At 41.9% G+C, this 18,575-nt stretch overlaps 1 protein-coding gene across 5 annotated transcripts in view; it reads right to left on the bottom strand.

The window, feature by feature from the left end:
* KIAA1958 (KIAA1958 ortholog) overlaps window positions 1-18,575 on the bottom strand; it is a 108,627-nt gene that overhangs the window by 57,265 nt on the left and 32,787 nt on the right. For all 5 annotated transcript variants that reach the window (XM_056518451.1, XM_056518456.1, XM_056518435.1 and 2 more), the window contains exon 2: window positions 16,782-17,982. In XM_056518451.1, the coding sequence (XP_056374426.1) occupies window positions 16,782-17,958 (1,177 nt within the window). In that variant the 5' untranslated portion in view covers window positions 17,959-17,982. The remainder of the gene's footprint in view (window positions 1-16,781; window positions 17,983-18,575) is intronic.

Consider the following 18,575-nt stretch of genomic DNA (forward strand, 5'->3'; position numbering starts at 1 on the left):
TGTCGGGTGCTATTAACCCCTTAACGATGCAGGACGTAAATGTACATCCTGGTGAGGTGGTATTTAATGGACCAGGAGGTACATTTACGTCCTGTACATTGGGGTGGTGCTCACGTCATGCACAGCAGGTCCCGGCTGCTACCAGCATCCAGGGGCCAACTGGTTATGGCGGACATGAGCGATCGCGCTTATGTCTGCCATTAACCCCTCAGATGTCGTGATCAATACAGATGCAGTCAGAAGGAAAAAAATTAGAAAAATGCCCTACCAATAAAAACGTACATTGTCCCTTTTCCCTTAAAAGTCGAAAATTGCTGCTTTTTTGTCACATCATATTAAAAAAATATTAATAAAAAATGTAATTAATAGATTTATATACGCAACTGTTGTATCAATGAAAAGTACAGATCACGGCGCAAAAAATGAGCCCTCATGCCGCTGCTTATACGGAAACATTAAAAAAGTTATAAGTGGTCAAAATAGAGGGATTTTAAATGTACTAATTTGGTTAAAAAGTTTGAGATTTTTTTAAAGCGCTACAATAATAAAATGTAATGTAGTATGTATGTAATCATGGGTATCATTTTAATTGTATTGACCCACAGAATAATTTTTACTGTATATTGTAAATGGGTTGAGTCCTTAATGGGATAAAAGAAAAAAAAACAATTTTTCTGCCTGATTTTTGACAGAATAAAAATGAAAAAAACATTTCTGTAGAACTCTGTATAAAATTGAAGGCATATAGGGTTACAGTACATGGCTCATGCATCGCTATAGCAGCCCTATTATGGCTACATTTAAAGGGAATCTGTCAATTCTATATCATGCTCGTGCTGTATATATGGATAGATAACTGATAGGGAAATAAAACACCTGATACCTGTCTCTTGGCTGTTTGCAAAGTTATAAAATAATGTTTCTTAAAAGCTCAGGAGTTGAAGAGGCTGGGTGAAGCCGCTGCATGCATATCCTCTCCCTCCCTTGCATGACTGATGTATAGGGTTTGGCTTCAAGTACTATGCATCACACCATATCCTTAACTCCCATCAATAGAATGTTTTAAAGGAAAGTAAATAAGCCAAGGTAATTTGTTCCCTTCAGCTTAAGTGAAGCCTGATACCATTATTTGCAGTAAATGGGAAGAATGAAGGGAGGTCAGAAAAAATGCTTCTAGACCATTTCTTTGAAAATTGTTTAACCCCTTAAGGACCAAGTTTTTCAGTTTTTTCACTTTCGTTTTCTCCTCCTTACCTTTAAAAAATCGTAACCTTTTCAATTTTGCACATAAAAATCCATATGAGGGCTTATTTTTGGCACCACCAATTCTACTTTGTAATGACATAAGTTATTTTACCCAAAAATCTACAGCGAAACGGTAAAAAATAAATCATTGTGCGACAAAATTGAAGAAAAAACACATTTTGTAAATTTTGGGGGCTTCCATCTCTACACAGTAAATTTTTCGGTAAAAATGACAATTTATCTTTATTCTGTAGGTCCATACGATTAAAATGATACCCTACTTATATAGGTTTGATTTTGTCGTACTTTTGGAAACTACATGCACGAAAAGTAATACATTTAAAATTGCCCAATTCTGACCCCTAGAACTTTTTAATTTTTCGGTGGGTGGTACGAGGGCTCATTTTTGTTTTGATTGGACTTTTTGATCGCTTTTTATTCCTTTTTTTTATGGTAGAAAAAGTTACCAAAAATACGCTATTTTGGATGTCAGAATTTTTTTGCGCATACGCCATTGACCATGTGGTTTAATTTACGATATATTTTTATAGTTCGGACATTTACGCACATGGTGATACCACATATGTTTATTTTTTATTATGGTTATATATTTTTTATATGGAATTTGGGAAAAGTGGGGGGATTTAAACTTTTATTAAGGAAGGGGTTAAAGTGTGTGTTTTTAAACTTTTTTTTTTACTTTTAGTCCCCTAAGGGGACTTTTAGGAGGAATCATTTGATTCCTCATACAGATCAATGGGGTACCACAGAATCCAGGCAGGCCAGGCTTTATCATTGTGAGCACCAGAGCCAGCATAAAAGGAGAGGGACAGAATAAAGGCACCTTTAGACGCCGCTGTCAACTTTGACAGCGGTGATCTAAAGGTTTAATAGCTGGGTGTCGGGAGCCCGCGCCATACCCCGTTAACAGCACATGGACAAACATAGACGTTCATGGTCATTAACGGGTTAAAAGGGTATTCCAGGATTTTTTTTTATTTGACTATGCTATAGGGGCTGTAAAGTTAGTGTAGTTCATAATATAGTGTCTGTACATGTGTGTGATGGTTTTCTCACAATTCTTATGTGATTTTCACCCCAATTTTTATTTCTAACAGCATACAAAAATGACTGCTGTCTCAGATTTTCCCAGGTCAATGTGGCCAAGACCTGACTCATTAGTCAGCTGATGACAGGGAGCCTGTCTCCTTCAATGGGTGGAGAGATCGCTAGGTGGGAGAGAGATCAATCTGAAACAAATGCAACAGCTGTAGGCACCCTGATTGAAAACACAGGTCTTTTGAACAGATGCAGCTCATTTATGTTTCAATGGGTGGGGTGGCTGATGTGTGGGGGAGATAAATGGAATTGTGGGATTTGTAGTCAAAAAAAGAAAAGTCAAACAGGAAATACGAGTTCACAAAAAGCTAGCCACAGTGTTATGGTAATCTCATGACATAGCCATTTAGCCCCAAGACAAGCGCAGATCCTTCCTAAGCATGTCTATTACTGTCTGGCAGGTATGTACTAAAGTCACCTTATGGTGGATAACCCCTTTAAGTTAACAATGATCCCACTTTTTGGGGGTCTGATTTTATATATATATTTATATATATATTTTAGGGTTAGATTACTCCTGTACTTACAAACTTAGCAACCCCTTTTACCCAATAGAACTGAACTTAGTACATTCAGGTCCCCCAGCCTATCTTCAGGCACTCAATATTCAGAGAATATGTTAAAATATACCCAAAATATATACAGAGAATAGGTTAAATAAATTTGTTTTTGTTGCTTCATTGATGTAATTGAGCCAAGCCAAGTACTCCATTGTATCTATGTTTATAGAACAACATCATATTAGGTATAAAAATCTGACTTTACCATCAAGGTTGAAACTAATGAAGGGTATATACAGGAAGTAGAGGAGCAGTACAAAGCCCATTAAACATAGATGGTAAACCAATAACTATGTTACAGTAATATAACAGGTGCATTCACACAGATACATTATTTATTATCACCTGTCAGCCAGATTCAATGCTGGCACAGCGATTTAGTTACAGGATTGGTTTTCTATCTCATGTCTCCTGCAAGCTCTCAGTAATGTATCATCGAGCTGTTCCTTTAGGACTACAATGAAATAATTTGTAGTAACAGGGGTAAGCAATTATTCTCCATTCCAAGTAAGCTAGGAAAAAATCTCTATGAGACAGAAAAAGGAAAACCTGAAATGCTTTTTGAATTGCCTACATTGTAATAGAAAAAAAGAGGACAAGCAAAAAAATATTTGTCAGTAAACGATTATATCAGATTTGGTCATGCAAATTGGCTATACACTATAGATAGCTATCAGGCAAGAGCTTATTTGGTTTACAGCTATTACGCCTGACCCGTCAACCCCCCCCCCCCCACACACACACACACACACACATATGCTGAGCTTATCTGCCCTGAGAACAAAGTATCAAGAACATTCAAATGCAATACCCCCATAAACATTAGAAGGTGAACCATACTATTAATATTGTCAGGTCAAACCAACATTCATCTTATGTGTATGGTCACCATAAAGGAGGTAGCCCCTCAAGAACAGAGACCGAAATAATAAAATGGTCTTTTCTTCCAAAGACCATATTGTATTTTATTAATCTAACCAGATTCCAATAGGGCATAGCTATGATAAGTAATTGTCTCTAGAGTGTCTAACTGGTTCCTTATCTAAAATCCACTGTCTGTTGTTCTTTCCAGCCCCCATGCTTTACACTGCATGTTTGTTGACACTGGATTATATAAACATAATAATACTAAAAGAAATTAAAGAAGAAGTCTCATGCCCAACAGTACAGAAAAACGTATCCCCTATCCGCAAGAGATATATGGAGGAGGCGACTCACTTCTCGGTCAGAGAGCCGGGGCTTTGTACAGACGAACTTGGGGGCCACAGCACTTGGACCCCCCTGCAATCTAAAACGTATTCCCTATCCTGCGGATAGGGAATACGATTTTCTGTACTGTCGGGAATGAGACTTCTTTAATTACTTTTAGCTTTATTATGTTTATATAATCCAGTATCAACAAACACCCGTTAAAGCACAAGTCACATTTGCCAAGATTATGTCCATCTTTACAACCATGATAAAAAACTTAAGTAGACTTTTTATAATATGTAATCAAAATGCATCAGCTAAATGGTGTATACACAAGTAGTCCACTTCACAAAAAATGACAGTATGTTTTCATGTGGAGATTGACTAAATAGCTAAAATTTTGCTGTCAGGTTAAATTTGACAAACCAGGGTTTGCCAATCCCGGCGCCAGGTGGCCACCGCAACCAAAAATGGTAGTGACCAGGTTTTTGACAGCCCTGTCCAAACTTTAAAAAAAAAAAACAACAAACTGTTTTACTTACTTCCGCCTCCTTTCCTGCACTGATTCCTGTGGGCGGCGCTTCAATGTTACAGAAGCAGAGGAAGTCAGAAGACCAATTCAGACACTAAGCATTCTCAACAGTGACACTTTTTACTCAAATTTAAGGACCATAATGGCAAGGCTGAGGATTGGATGTGTCAGTCACGTGTCACCCAAGCGCTGACCGAAGAAACTCGGTGTTCAGTGTGGCAGAATGGGGGAATCAGCATGGAAATGGAGGTAAGTAAAAAAGTTTGTTATTTTTTTTAACAGATGAAAGGTCACTTATAGCTGTGACATACAAGATGGGGAGGTGAATGCGGGACATCAATACCTGACACACAGAGGGGCAGATGAGGGGACAGTAATAACTGTGACACAGGAGAGATGAGGGCACACTAATAACTGATCATATGTCACATAATGCCCTGGCATCCTGGCTCCTAGATTCTTAAAGGGGTATTCCGGCCAAAAACATTTTATCCACTATCCAAAGGATGTCTGATTGCGGGGGGAGGGCGCTGCACGGACCCCCCACAATCTCCCTGCAGCACCCACATTCCATGCGGGGCTGAGTCTCCAGTTTCGGAAACCTCCGGGTTTCCGGGACTGGAGACGTGACGTAATGCCACGCCCCCTCCATTTATATCTATGGGAGGGGGCGTGATGGCCATCATGCCCCCTCCCATAGACATGAATGGAGAGGGCGTGGCGAGATGTCACATCCCCAGTCCCCGAAACCCAGAGGTTTCCGAAACTAGAGACGCAGCCCCGCATGGAATGTGGGTGCTGCGGATAGATCGCAGGAGGTGCAAGCGGCAGGCCCCCCGCTATCAGACATCTTATCCCCTATTCTTTGGATAGAGGATAAGATGTTTTTGCCCGGAATACCCCTTTAAATGTATCAAGCCCTGTGTGAAGCTATGCCCTATCTGTAGGTCACAAACCAGCTGTAATTCCACAAGGTCAATAAGAATAAAAGCTTTTACTATAAGCATTTACTATATGCAATATAGTTATTATCCATCAACATAGTCTTTCCATCATCAGAAAGGAAGAGTGTAAAACAGCATCATAAAAGTAAACAGGCAGCAAACATTGTAACCATATGCTTGTTATTCTGTGCTTTGTTGAATGTCCTTGTCATCTGACACTGGATTGTCTATAATATTGGGAATATAAATCTACGTAACATAAAAATACTCAATATACTTTGATAGTTGGACTAAGCTGGAATATTGCTGTGTAGGGATTGGACTATGCCTTTTTTGTGACTCAAAGGCTTTTTTGGTCAAAGGCTTTTTTTGTAAACCAGATTTTACACAGATGACATAAGTTACGTGATATAAAAGTGCTTCAATCTGAATAAGATATTCTAATACTGTACATATGATTACACATAAAAATTTAGGGGGGGCGTCTCCTTACAACAGCCCTACTGTCAAAGGAAAGCAGCCATGGACATCTCTGGCAAATACCAATACTTAGAAGCCCCTGATGAACAGATTATAATACCAGGAGAAGTTGCAGCAACCACACATTTCTTATAACGATGAATTGTAATACTACATGATGCTGAATCACACAAATGTATGCATTGTAAGGGTGGGTCTTCCAAAGAACAGATCTCTGGTTACAGACTCTCTTCTCTGATTCATAGTCCATATGTCATAATAGGGCAGATAGAACGGGGTTCTCTTAATCTGACAACCCCTTTAAGCTTTTTTGTTAAATGATCTATCCAATGGAATAGAGGTTGAGTCGGTTAAGATGACATTATTTCACATGTAAACCCAATACTGAAGATAGTGATCTGATAATAAATTCATCATAACCAGTATTGCATTTCAATGTTTCAGCTCAGATAAGGTATTTTCAAACCATTTTCTCAACACTTGTACTGTATTGGCCATAAATGCCATGTTCCCGTTCCACTTCATTACAGTGAGTTCAGTGGTACCTAACTAAAAACTACTTTACTTTTAAGGTTGACATATAAATAAAAGTAAAGAAAAAAAAATTATAGATTTTTCTTGTAACCTGTGTAATCTACCTGGTAACTGTGGCTAAGAAATAGAATTAGAGCTTTCTCCAAGCAATACTCCTGTTCTACACTGCTCAAATAAATAAAGGGAACACTAAGATAACACATCCTAGATCTGAATGAATGAACTAATCGTATGAAATACTTTCGTCTTTACATAGTTAATTGTGCTAACAAAATCACACAAAAATTATCAATGGAAATCAAATGTATCAACCCATGGAGGTCTGGATATGGAGTCACACTCAAAATCAAAGTGGAAAACAACACTACAGGCTGATCCAACTTTGATGTAATGTCCTTAAAACAAGTCATAATGAGGCTCAGTAGTGTGTGTGGCCTCCACGTGCCCGTATGACCTCCCTACAATGCCTGGGCATGCTCCTGATGAGGTGGTGGATGGTCTCCTGAGGGATGTCCTCCCAGACCTGGACTAAAGCCTCCGCCAACAATCTGTCCTGGACAATCTGTGGTGCAACTGTTGGTGGATGATATCCCAGATGTGCTCAATCTGATTCAGGTCTGGGGAACTGTCAGTCCAGTCCTTAGCATCAATACCTTCCTCTTGCAGGAACTGCTGGCAAACTCCAGCCACATGAGGTCTAGCATTGTCTTGCATTAGGAGGAACCCAAGGCCAACCGCGCCTGCATATGGTCTCACAAGGGGTCTGAGGATCTCATCTTGGTACCTAATGGCAGTCAGGCTACCTCTGGCAAGCACATGTAGGGCTGTGCAGCCCCCCAAAGAAATGCCACCCCACACCATTACTGACCCACTGCCAAACCGGTCATGCTGGAGGATGTTGCAGGCTGAAGAACATTCTCCATTGCATCTCCAGACTCTGTCAGGTCTGTCACATGTGCTCAGTGTGAACCTGCTTTCATCTGTGAAGAGCACAGGGCGCCAGTGGCGAATTTGCCAATCTTGGTGTTCTCTGGCAAATGCCAAACGTCCTGCACAGTGTTGGGTTGTAAGCTCAACCCCCACCTGTGGACATCTGGCCCTCATACCACCCTCAGGGAGCCTGTTTCTGACCATTTGAGTGGACACATACACATTTGTGGCCTGCTGGAGGTCATTTCCTGGGGTCTGGCAGTGCTCCTCCTTGCACAAAGGCGGAGGCAGCGGTCCTGCTGCTGGGTTGTTACCCTCCTACGGCCTCCTCCACATCTCCTGATGTACTGGCCTGTCTCCTGGTAGCGCCTACATGTTCTGGACACTACGCTGACAAACACAGCAAACCTTTTTGCCACAGCTCGCATTGATGTGCCATCCTGGATGAGCTGCACTACCTGAGCCACTTGTGTGGGTTGTAGAGTCTCATGCTACCACTAGAGTGAAAGCACCACCAGGATTCAAAAGTGACCAAAACATCAGCCAGGAAGCATAGGAACTGAGAAGTGGTCTGTGATCACCACCTGCAGAAGCACTCCTTTATTGGGAGTGTCTTGTTAATTGCCTATAATTTCCACCTGTTGTCTGTTCCATTTGCACAACAGCATGTGAAATTGATTGTCAATCAGTGTTGCTTCCTGAGTAGACAGTGTGATTTCACAGAAGTGTGATTGACAGTTACATTGTGTTGTTTATGTGTTCCTTTTATTTTTTTAAGCAGTGTATATGACAAGCATATCCATAGGGTAGGATTGACTAAACCCGTTCCAAAAGGAATTTGTACCATGTACCCCCACATATATTTTTTTCACTGTACTACTGCACATATAGTTGCACAGTAAAGTAAGTGTACCCTTTGGAGTGCATACAGCTCCGTCAGTTTTTAAAGAAAAAAAAAACCATACGTTTTTGAAAATGTTGTCCATTTTTAATGGGAGGGGTCTTGGGTGGGGACTTTAGGATTCAAATGCGCATGTGCAAAGTAAAAACTTATACGTTTTTCCCGTATGGAACCGTATACATGTGCGTTTCCTATTGACGTCCATGTTAAAAAAAACGTATGCGGTAGCAGTACGGTTTTTAAACTGGAGACAAAATCGTGGTCAACCACGGTTTTGACTCCGGTTTAAAAACCGTACTGCAACCGCATACGTTTTTTTTAAATATGGACGTCAATAGGAAACGCACATGTATACGGTTCCATACGGGAAAAACGTATACGTTTTTACTTTGCACATGCGCATTTGAATCCTAAAGTCCCCACCCAAGACCCCTCCCATTAAAAATGGACAAAATTTTCAAAAACATATGTTTTTTTTTTTCTTTAAAAACTGACAGAACTGTATGCACTTTTAAAAACAGTATACTGTTTACAAACGCATACAGTTTACTTTTTTCCATACTGTTCCATCCGTTTTTTTGCCATAAGGTTTTCTTTAGAAAAACGGATTGAAAACAGTATGGCAAAAACGTAGTGTGAACCCTTACCTGGATTTCTGCTTTGATTACTAATAAAAACATGGTCTTATTGCAATCTAAATTATAATAAACACACAGTTCTACTGTTCATGCTTTTTTATTGAACACAGTAGGTAAACATATACAGTGCAGGAAAAAATGTAACCCCTTGAATTGAATTAAAAGTTCCCAATTAGCAACAATAACTTCTCCCCAAACATTCCTGGAGCTGCAAATACATTTTTAACCAACACTGAAGACGAATTTTCCAACCATGTCTCCGTGCAAATCTGTTCCAATTCATTAATATTTCTTCTAGGTTGCCTTAAGTTTACAATTCTCTTTAGGTCCTGTCACAGCATCTTGGTAGGATTAAGGTCAGGGCCCTAATTTGGCCATTTCAAAACATATTTAATCTTTTTCAACCATTTTTTAGATTTACTTGTGTGCCTTGTACTACTAAACATCTCTTTATCTTAAAGGGGTACTCCGCTGGAAACATCTTATCCCCTATCCAGAGGATAGGGGATAAGATGCTAGATGGCAGAGGTCCCGCCACTGGGGACCCCCGCGATCTCTGGCGCGGCACCCCTGTCATTCAGTGCACGGAGCGAACTCTGCTCAGTGCCCAATGACTGGCAATGCAAGCTGCCATGCCCCCTCCATTCACGTCTATGGGAGGTGGCGTGAAGGCTATGTACTAGCAATCACGCCACCCCTCCCATAGGCATGAATGGTGGGGGCGTGACGTCACAAACATGGGAGCTGCAAGCTTCCGTGTTCCAGACGCCTCCACTGTACTGTCACATTTGGCCGCAAGACACAGTTTTGTTCACTACACCGGCCCAGCAGTGGGACCCCCACGATCTAACATCTTATACCCTATCCTTTGTATAGGGGATAAGATGTTTCTAATGGAGTACCCCTTTAAAGGTCCCAAACTGTTACCCATACAATATTCTGTAAAAAGTAGCCACAAAACATGATGCTCCATGTATGTTTTACATATGCTATGAGTTTGTGGTTAAGTGTGCAGTGTTCTTTTGCCTTCATGTACTGTAATACAGTTATACTAAAATAATTCCACTTTTTGTCTCACCTGTCCATAGAAGATTTACGCATAAACATTGTGAAATGCAATATCGCCCGCAATGCTTTTTATGGAATAAAATATATATATTTTTTATTGTTGTGTTTTACCCCCCAAAAAAGGCTGGGTTCACACAAAGTATAAATTTTATACTCTTGAAAAGAATAAAACCGTATATGTTAAGAGGATGCTAAAACTGGATTCTGCCATATGCCATATATAGATACAGAAGAATCTGTTTCCCTCTGACTTAAAAAAATAATATATAGGTTTTAGGTTTTTTCTTTTTGTTGCGGCCTAAAAGCTGTTTAAATCCCTCAGAAATTCTCTATGATATATATGTATAAGACTGTTAATCAAAGAAGTTGTCCATGCTAATATTTTACTGACCAAATGCATTTACCAACCTTGATCTGGCCCTGTCCCTGTCTACACTGACTTGGGAGTATCTATTCTACTCTATACATGGTTTATATACATAGCTCAACAGGGATCCGAAGAGAAGATTGGAGTAACAAGGAGGAAGGCATGACCAGTTTATTGCTAGGATTAAATAGACATAGCTTCCTGGAAAGGTGTATAGTTACATAAAGAGAATACCGTACCTTGAAAATGTCTGTAGATATTCAGTTAAATGAAATATCATTATTACAAAACTACCCCTTCATTAAATACAAACAACACTGTACACACTTTAGCGCTTAGCATATATGTTATCAGTCTTATCTGCTATTTACAACCTAATTTATTTCTATATCATGCACTGAAGTATAACTACTGCCAGGACTGCTAACTACTAAAGGCCATACTTACATTTACAAACTGGCCCCACACACTGGGAATAATGCCACAAGGACAGAACAAAGCAGCATTGGCGCGTCACCAACAGGTTAATCAGCATAATCACATGAGCATAATTACAGCCACGAGTGGCCCTAGACCACAAGTCACACTAGCAGCATCAGAAATCCCTATTATGCTGCTACTCTGGGTCATTAGACCAACACTCAGGCTGGTACTTGGGGCAATAATACAGGTGAAGTAAAAATTCTGTATTAGCTCCCTTGATATTGGCCATTCATACTTACTACTACTGCATTTTTATGTTAGTGTGCAATTTGTTTTTAAGGATAAAATATACCGTATTTATCGGCATATAACACGCACTTTTAAAACTTAAATTTAAGGCAAAAAGCCTGCCTGCGTGTTATACGCCGATAAGTCTTCTGGGGACTGATTTAAAGCGGCCGCAGCAGCGGCTGCTTGTTAAGTATTAGCAGAACAGCCGCGGCCACTTTAAATCAGTGGCCAGCGGCGTCTCCTCTGTAAAACTGTCACTTGTTTTCTCCCGCACTATCCACAGGTACTGGTGGATAGTGCAGGAGACGCTGATTAAAATGAGCCCTACCTTGTCCGGATCTGCCCTACCTTTTAATCAGAGTCTCCCGCACTATCCATCAGTACCTGTGAATAGTGCGGGAGAACCTCCCTCATCATTCCTCCTTTTCCTGCTTTTCATAGATTTGTTTGCTGGCTGCGCGTCGGCAGGTCAGGTCAGGCGGGGGGTCTTGCGGGCTGCAGTCAGTGAAGCAGATGAGTGACGTCCTCTGTGGGCTTCTCGGTGCGGCATCAGTGACATCACTTTTCATTTCCTGTAGTCGCCGCCGAAAAGTGACATTACTGATGCCGCGCAGAGGAGACGGGAGAGGACGTCACTCATCTGCTTCACTGACCGCAGCCCGCAAGACAGCCGAAGCGCAGCCAGGTGAGGAAAGTGGAAGAATAGCATATACAGTGGTCTTCAACCTGCGGACCTCCAGATGTTGCAAAACTACAATTCCCAGAATAGCTTTGCAACATCTGGAGGTCCGCATGTTGAAGACCACTGGCATAGGAGGAACATGATGGGGGGATGATGAGACAGGGTGGGGGGATGATGAGACAGGGGGAAATGATGGTGGGGGGGAGGCACTAAATGCTTAATGTCTGTATGGCTAATGGTGGTCTATGACAGGGGGAAATGATGAGAAATGGGGGGGATGATGAGACATGGGGGGTGGCGATAAGAACGATGTGGCACTGGAGGGGACAGGACCAAACTGAGGTGCAGAAGAAAACGAAGTTGGGGGGGGGGGGAGGATGTGGCATTTAGTCCAAGTCATTTATTTTACATTTTATTTTTTTTACTTAAATTTCCCTGTTAAAATGGGGGTGCGTGTTATACGCCAGTGCGTGTTATATGCCGATAAATACGGTAATTTGTACAAATCGAAAACTGAAACACTTATTCATAATGTTAACCAATGGTGGTGACTTCAGACCTGCCAAAGTGACTTTTATCACGAGCTGTGAGATATATATCACTGAGATAAATTTACACAGAGCTTGTTTCTACAATATTATTGGTAAATCTACCCCAATGACATGTACTGTACACTATAAGCTGTCCAGCCTCTCATCCCCCACTTCACAACATGACCGTCAGTGCTGGACCACAGGTCCCAACTGTAGACAGGAAATACCAGGGCTAATAATTCTGCCACCGTATGAACACCACAGGTGCTATGGACTCATTACCCAGGCAGCTCCCCCGCAGGGTCAATATCAAAGGGGCTTTTCCATACCAGGATTAAGAGTGAGCAGCCTGCTGTTATCTATCTCTTCAGTAACCACTCCTAATGCAGCTTACTTCACTGCAATTCCACTGGATATTCTGCATCATTGTTCGGAAATACAATGTTGGTTATTTCATGTCATATGTATTTTATTAAATAAAATATTTTATTTATACAAAAACTTTTTTTTTGTCTATTAGGGACTCCACGTAACTTTTTTTGGTTTAAACACTAACTAAATGCTAGTATATTTCTGAATGGCAATATATGAAGGCTGTTTACAGGCTAAGTATAGGCACATATTAGGGAATAAAACAAGTATACATTAGACAGCCCTGGGGAGCTTGGCTAGATCCAGGGTTGTCATCATGGTGTCACCTGCCATGGCAATCATGATGCCAAGCCTGGCGATCAAAATTACAAAGGGCTCCCTGCCCTACACAGAGCTGGGGGCTGTAGCACCCATGAGATCACCATGATGAAAATGTAGGTCACAGTTCTACACAAGACACAGGTCACAGTTGGCAAAGAAATCACCTATCACTGCTTCTCTGATAACATTTACATAAATACAAGGTTACTATTACATATGGCTAGAATATGTCATGGCATCACTGATTGATAGAGGTCATGATTCATACAATGTTTAGAATAATGGAATAGCAACACTTCTGACCATCCACTGTGCAAGGGACAGTAACAGAGCTTCATTTGAGGATGGGCAGGATGGTCACCATACAGGTACCTCGATTTCTTTATGCCCCTGAACAGTGGAGGTCCCGGAGGCTGGGCACCCACCAACCATGTTATACCATATCCTACTGATATTCCCAAATAAATTTAAGATAAAAATATTAGTTATATTTGCAATATTAAAGGGTTCTTCCCACAATTGATATTTATCACCTAACCTATTGGAATAGAACTGCCTGATCACTAGGGAATCATGGCTGGAACAGAGGCTGAACATTAACTGTGAAAACCTCTTTAAAACCAACTGTATACACTGACTGCACAGGTACCACTGTAGTTTCATTTTTTTTTTTTTTAAAAAGCACATTGTAAAGTATAACTTTAATAAAGAACAGAGCTTTTCTCTGATATCCATTTTTTTTTCTCTCTAGGTATCAGCAAAACAGAAAGCTACTGCGTTCCCCTGGTTAGTTTACTCTCTATCATTTCACTCCCTGACCTCTGTAGAGATTTTTAAGATACCCATATATATGCGAAAATTGTTAGGCAGCTATTCCACCAAACTCCACTAGTGGTAGTGCTTCCAAAAGATTGGGTACATGGAGATCCAATAAGCAAAATCCTTCTTTTTCCTGGGACATGCATAAAAGGAGATGCTGAACTGTACAGCTAATATTTATCTAACGTGTATACACACCTTTAGGTTTTCATAAGAGTAAGGGAATTGGCTAGAACAGGGGTCTCAAACTCAAATTATCTGGGGGCCACTGGAGGTAGCGACTGGGTGAGGCTGGGTCACATATAATGCCCCCATCATGGGCCTCCTCTTCTAATGCCTGCACCTCCTCTTCCTATCCAATACGGTTCCTCATGCCTGGACCCCCTCTTCCTATCCAATCCTGTTCTTCATGCCTGCACCTCCTCTTACTATCGAATACTGTTCCTCATGCCTGCACCTCCTCTTCCTATCCAATCCTGTTCTTCATGCCTGCACCTCCTCTTACTATCGAATACTGTTCCTCATGCCTGCACCTCCTCTTACTATCCAATACTGTTCTTCATGCCTGCACCTCCTCTTCCTATCCAATACTGTTCCTCATGCCTGCACCTCCTCTTCCTATCCAATACTGTTCTTCATGCCTGCACCTCCTCTTCCTATCCAATACTGTTCCTCATGCCTGCACCTCCTCTTACTATCCAATACTGTTCCTCATGCCTGCACCTCCTCTTCCTATCCAATACTGTTCCTCATGCCTGCACCTCCTCTTACTATCCAATACTGTTCTTCATGCCTGCACCTCCTCTTACTATCCAATACTGTTCCTCATGCCTGCACCTCCTCTTACTATCCAATACTGTTCCTCATGCCTGCACCTCCTCTTACTATCCAATACTGTTCCTCATGCCTGCATCTCCTCTTACTATACAATACTGTTACTCATGCCTGCACCTCCTCTTACTATCCAATACTGTTCTTCATGCCTGCACCTCCTCTTACTATCCAATACTGTTCCTCATGCCTGCACCTCCTCTTCCTATCCAATACTGTTCCTCATGCCTGCACCTCCTCTTACTATCCAATACTGTTCCTCATGCCTGGACCCCCTCTTCCTATCCAATCCTGTTCTTCATGCCTGCACCTCCTCTTACTATCGAATACTGTTCCTCATGCCTGCACCTCCTCTTCCTATCCAATCCTGTTCTTCATGCCTGCACCTCCTCTTACTATCGAATACTGTTCCTCATGCCTGCACCTCCTCTTACTATCCAATACTGTTCTTCATGCCTGCACCTCCTCTTCCTATCCAATACTGTTCCTCATGCCTGCACCTCCTCTTCCTATCCAATACTGTTCTTCATGCCTGCACCTCCTCTTCCTATCCAATACTGTTCCTCATGCCTGCACCTCCTCTTACTATCCAATACTGTTCCTCATGCCTGCACCTCCTCTTCCTATCCAATACTGTTCCTCATGCCTGCACCTCCTCTTACTATCCAATACTGTTCTTCATGCCTGCACCTCCTCTTACTATCCAATACTGTTCCTCATGCCTGCACCTCCTCTTACTATCCAATACTGTTCCTCATGCCTGCACCTCCTCTTACTATCCAATACTGTTCCTCATGCCTGCATCTCCTCTTACTATACAATACTGTTACTCATGCCTGCACCTCCTCTTACTATCCAATACTGTTCTTCATGCCTGCACCTCCTCTTACTATCCAATACTGTTCCTCATGCCTGCACCTCCTCTTCCTATCCAATACTGTTCCTCATGCCTGCACCTCCTCTTACTATCCAATACTGTTCCTCATGCCTGCATCTCCTCTTACTATACAATACTGTTCCTCATGCCTGCACCTCCTCTTACTATCCAATACTGTTCCTCATGCCTGCACCTCCTCTTACTATCCAATACTGTTCCTCATGCCTGCATCTCTTCTTACTATCCAATACGCTTCCTCATGCCTGCACCTCCTCTTACTATCCAATACTTTTCCTCATGCCTGCAACCCTTCTTCCTATGCAATACTGTTCCTCATGCCTGAACCCCCTCTTCCTATCCAATACTGTTCCTCATGCCTGCACCCCCTCTTCCTATCTAATACTGTCCCTCATGCCTGCACCCCCTCTTCCTATCCAATACTGTCCCTCATGCCTGCACCCCCTCTTCCTATCCAATACTGTTCCTCATGCCTGCACCCCCTCTTCCTATCTAATACTGTCCCTCATGCCTGCACCCCCTCTTCCTATCCAATACTGTTCCTCATGCCTGCATCCTCCCTTCCCCTCCATTACAATTCCTCAATCTTGCACTGCCCTCACACCCTTTCACTGATCCTTATTCCTGCACTCCCTCACTTTCTCTATATTACTGTTCCCCATGCCCCATCCACCCTTAAACAACCACTATGTAAGGTACTGAGCAGGCTCCTGTGGCTCTACTGCTGCTAACACTGTCTTCCTTCCGGACGTTAGCCCGTTCTTAGCGCGGCGCAGCTAGACTCCGCCCTCCGATGTGCAAGCATACAAGCTCTATGTCCCATGTGCGGCAGCGGTCACACCACTATAAGCTCTATTAACACCACTCGCGACCGCGGTCAGTGTTCTGTGACCACGGTCGCAACAGCAGACACAGTGCAAGCGCCTGATAGCCTATGCAGCAGGCCATCTATACGGGCCTCCATGCTCCATAGCTGGAGCTCCATCCGGCCCTGTGCAGCGGGCCACAAAATTTTGTTCCATGGGCCGTGAGTTTGAGACCCCTGGGCTAGTTATAATGACACACTGCACAGATGCATTCGCCACACATGCATACACTTACATACCTGGAATAGACTGTCCAGGTCCTTCACAGTTAATATTGGGGATGGTACTTGGCTGTTGTTGACTGGAGCTAACTTCAGGCTCAGCACTAACTGATGGTGAGAGTGCCAAGTCACAGGGCAATGCTGGTTTCAGTACAGGTGGAAGCAGCTCTTCCAAAACCTCTTTCTTTTCCTGTCCTGGAAACTGAAGTGCTGATAAAGGTATGCTGATAGGTTGACTAGGGTTTCCTGTGGAGGTGCTGACGGGCATCTGGATTCCTAATTGTTGACTCACAATTGGGGTATTTGATGGTGCTTTACTTTGTGATGGCAAGGGTGGCCTTGCCGGTTTCTGGAGTGGGGGTCTTTGTAAAACCAATGGGGAAGGTGTAATAGCTTGTATGTCTAAATCATTGCTCAAAGATGGAGGCAAAATGCTAGGTGGTTTAGTTGGTCCCATAAAAGGAGGTGTGGAAGGAGTCTGATTCTTCGGCTTGGTCATCTGTGTTAATGATAGCGTGGGCCCATCTATACCACCAGTAAGTTCTGCATTCGCAACAATGTAATAATCTTCAGGATTTTCCTGCTTGATTTTCTTTACAATTACATCACTACTGTCCTCATCAGCAATATGTGACTGAGATCCAGAAAGAGAAGAATTAAGCTCTCCACTTGGCCTCTTGCGAGAAACATTAGGAGACTGCTGAGCTCTGCGCTCAAAATCACTATCTTCATCAGTCGCAGAAGATTCACACACCATATCAAACAATGTGGTTTCATCTTCATATTCTTCCACTGGCTCATCTAGCTCTGATGGTTCACTACAGTAGGAAAAATCACATGAGTCTCTTGTTCTATTGCAATCAAGCTTAGACTTTCCTGGTCTCCCAGGGTACCTTTCCAATGGACTTGTTTGAGTCTCTGATGGCACACCAATTATACTCGGACTGTCTGAGTTGAAGCTTCTATTGTCCTGGAAGCATACTCTCTCCTGAGGGCCTGCCCTACACGTTGTAGTCAATGGCCAGTGGTATGCATGCCCAGCACTGCATCCCCACATAGCGGTAAGAGTGCCATGGGACCCCTCAGAGAGTAAGTGCTTTAGGTTTGGAATAAGGCTACAAATGGTCCCATGACTATGGGCCCAACTTACTAACTTGGAGAGGTTTTCTGAAGAGGTATGAAGACAATCTTCCATTGTTTCAGATCAGGAGGCCTCTTCCTAGATAAATAGAGAAGAATCAAATATATTAGTTTGTCCTTCTCAAGCAAACATGGAATTCAGACACAACACAATGCACTATTTTCAAATACATAGTTTCCCAACATATTTAAACCAAGGCCATGTTTAGAGCATTACTATTATTACAAAAAACTACTCAAACTTTTGACATGTCTCTGTGACATGTCTAAAGTTTTGATCAGCTGAGGACTCTCACTGAACGCATAACATAACCAGGTTAAATGCGCAGCAGAAGCGCGCTGCAATCCTTGGCTTGGCGCTCAATCTATCTAAATGCAGGGTGACAGCTCTATAGAATATAACAGAGCCGTCATGTACAATGAGACGGTAAACCAATCAAAATATCTGTCATGTCTCTGTGACATTAAAACATTGTCTAAATAACAGATACACTTAAAAGTGAAAATATTCTATGTTAAACATTTTACTTTTTTCTTCCTGGGTTTCTTAAGGTTTGTAACTTTACAAATAATGTTATCTATGATTGATCATGTCTTTTTAATGTGAAGTTAATAGTTTTACTATATTTAGAATTTAAAGGGGTTATCCAGGAAAAAAATAAAATTATATAT

Source organism: Hyla sarda, chromosome 1 (assembly GCF_029499605.1).
Source record: "Hyla sarda isolate aHylSar1 chromosome 1, aHylSar1.hap1, whole genome shotgun sequence".
Taxonomy (NCBI): Eukaryota; Metazoa; Chordata; class Amphibia; order Anura; family Hylidae; genus Hyla; species Hyla sarda.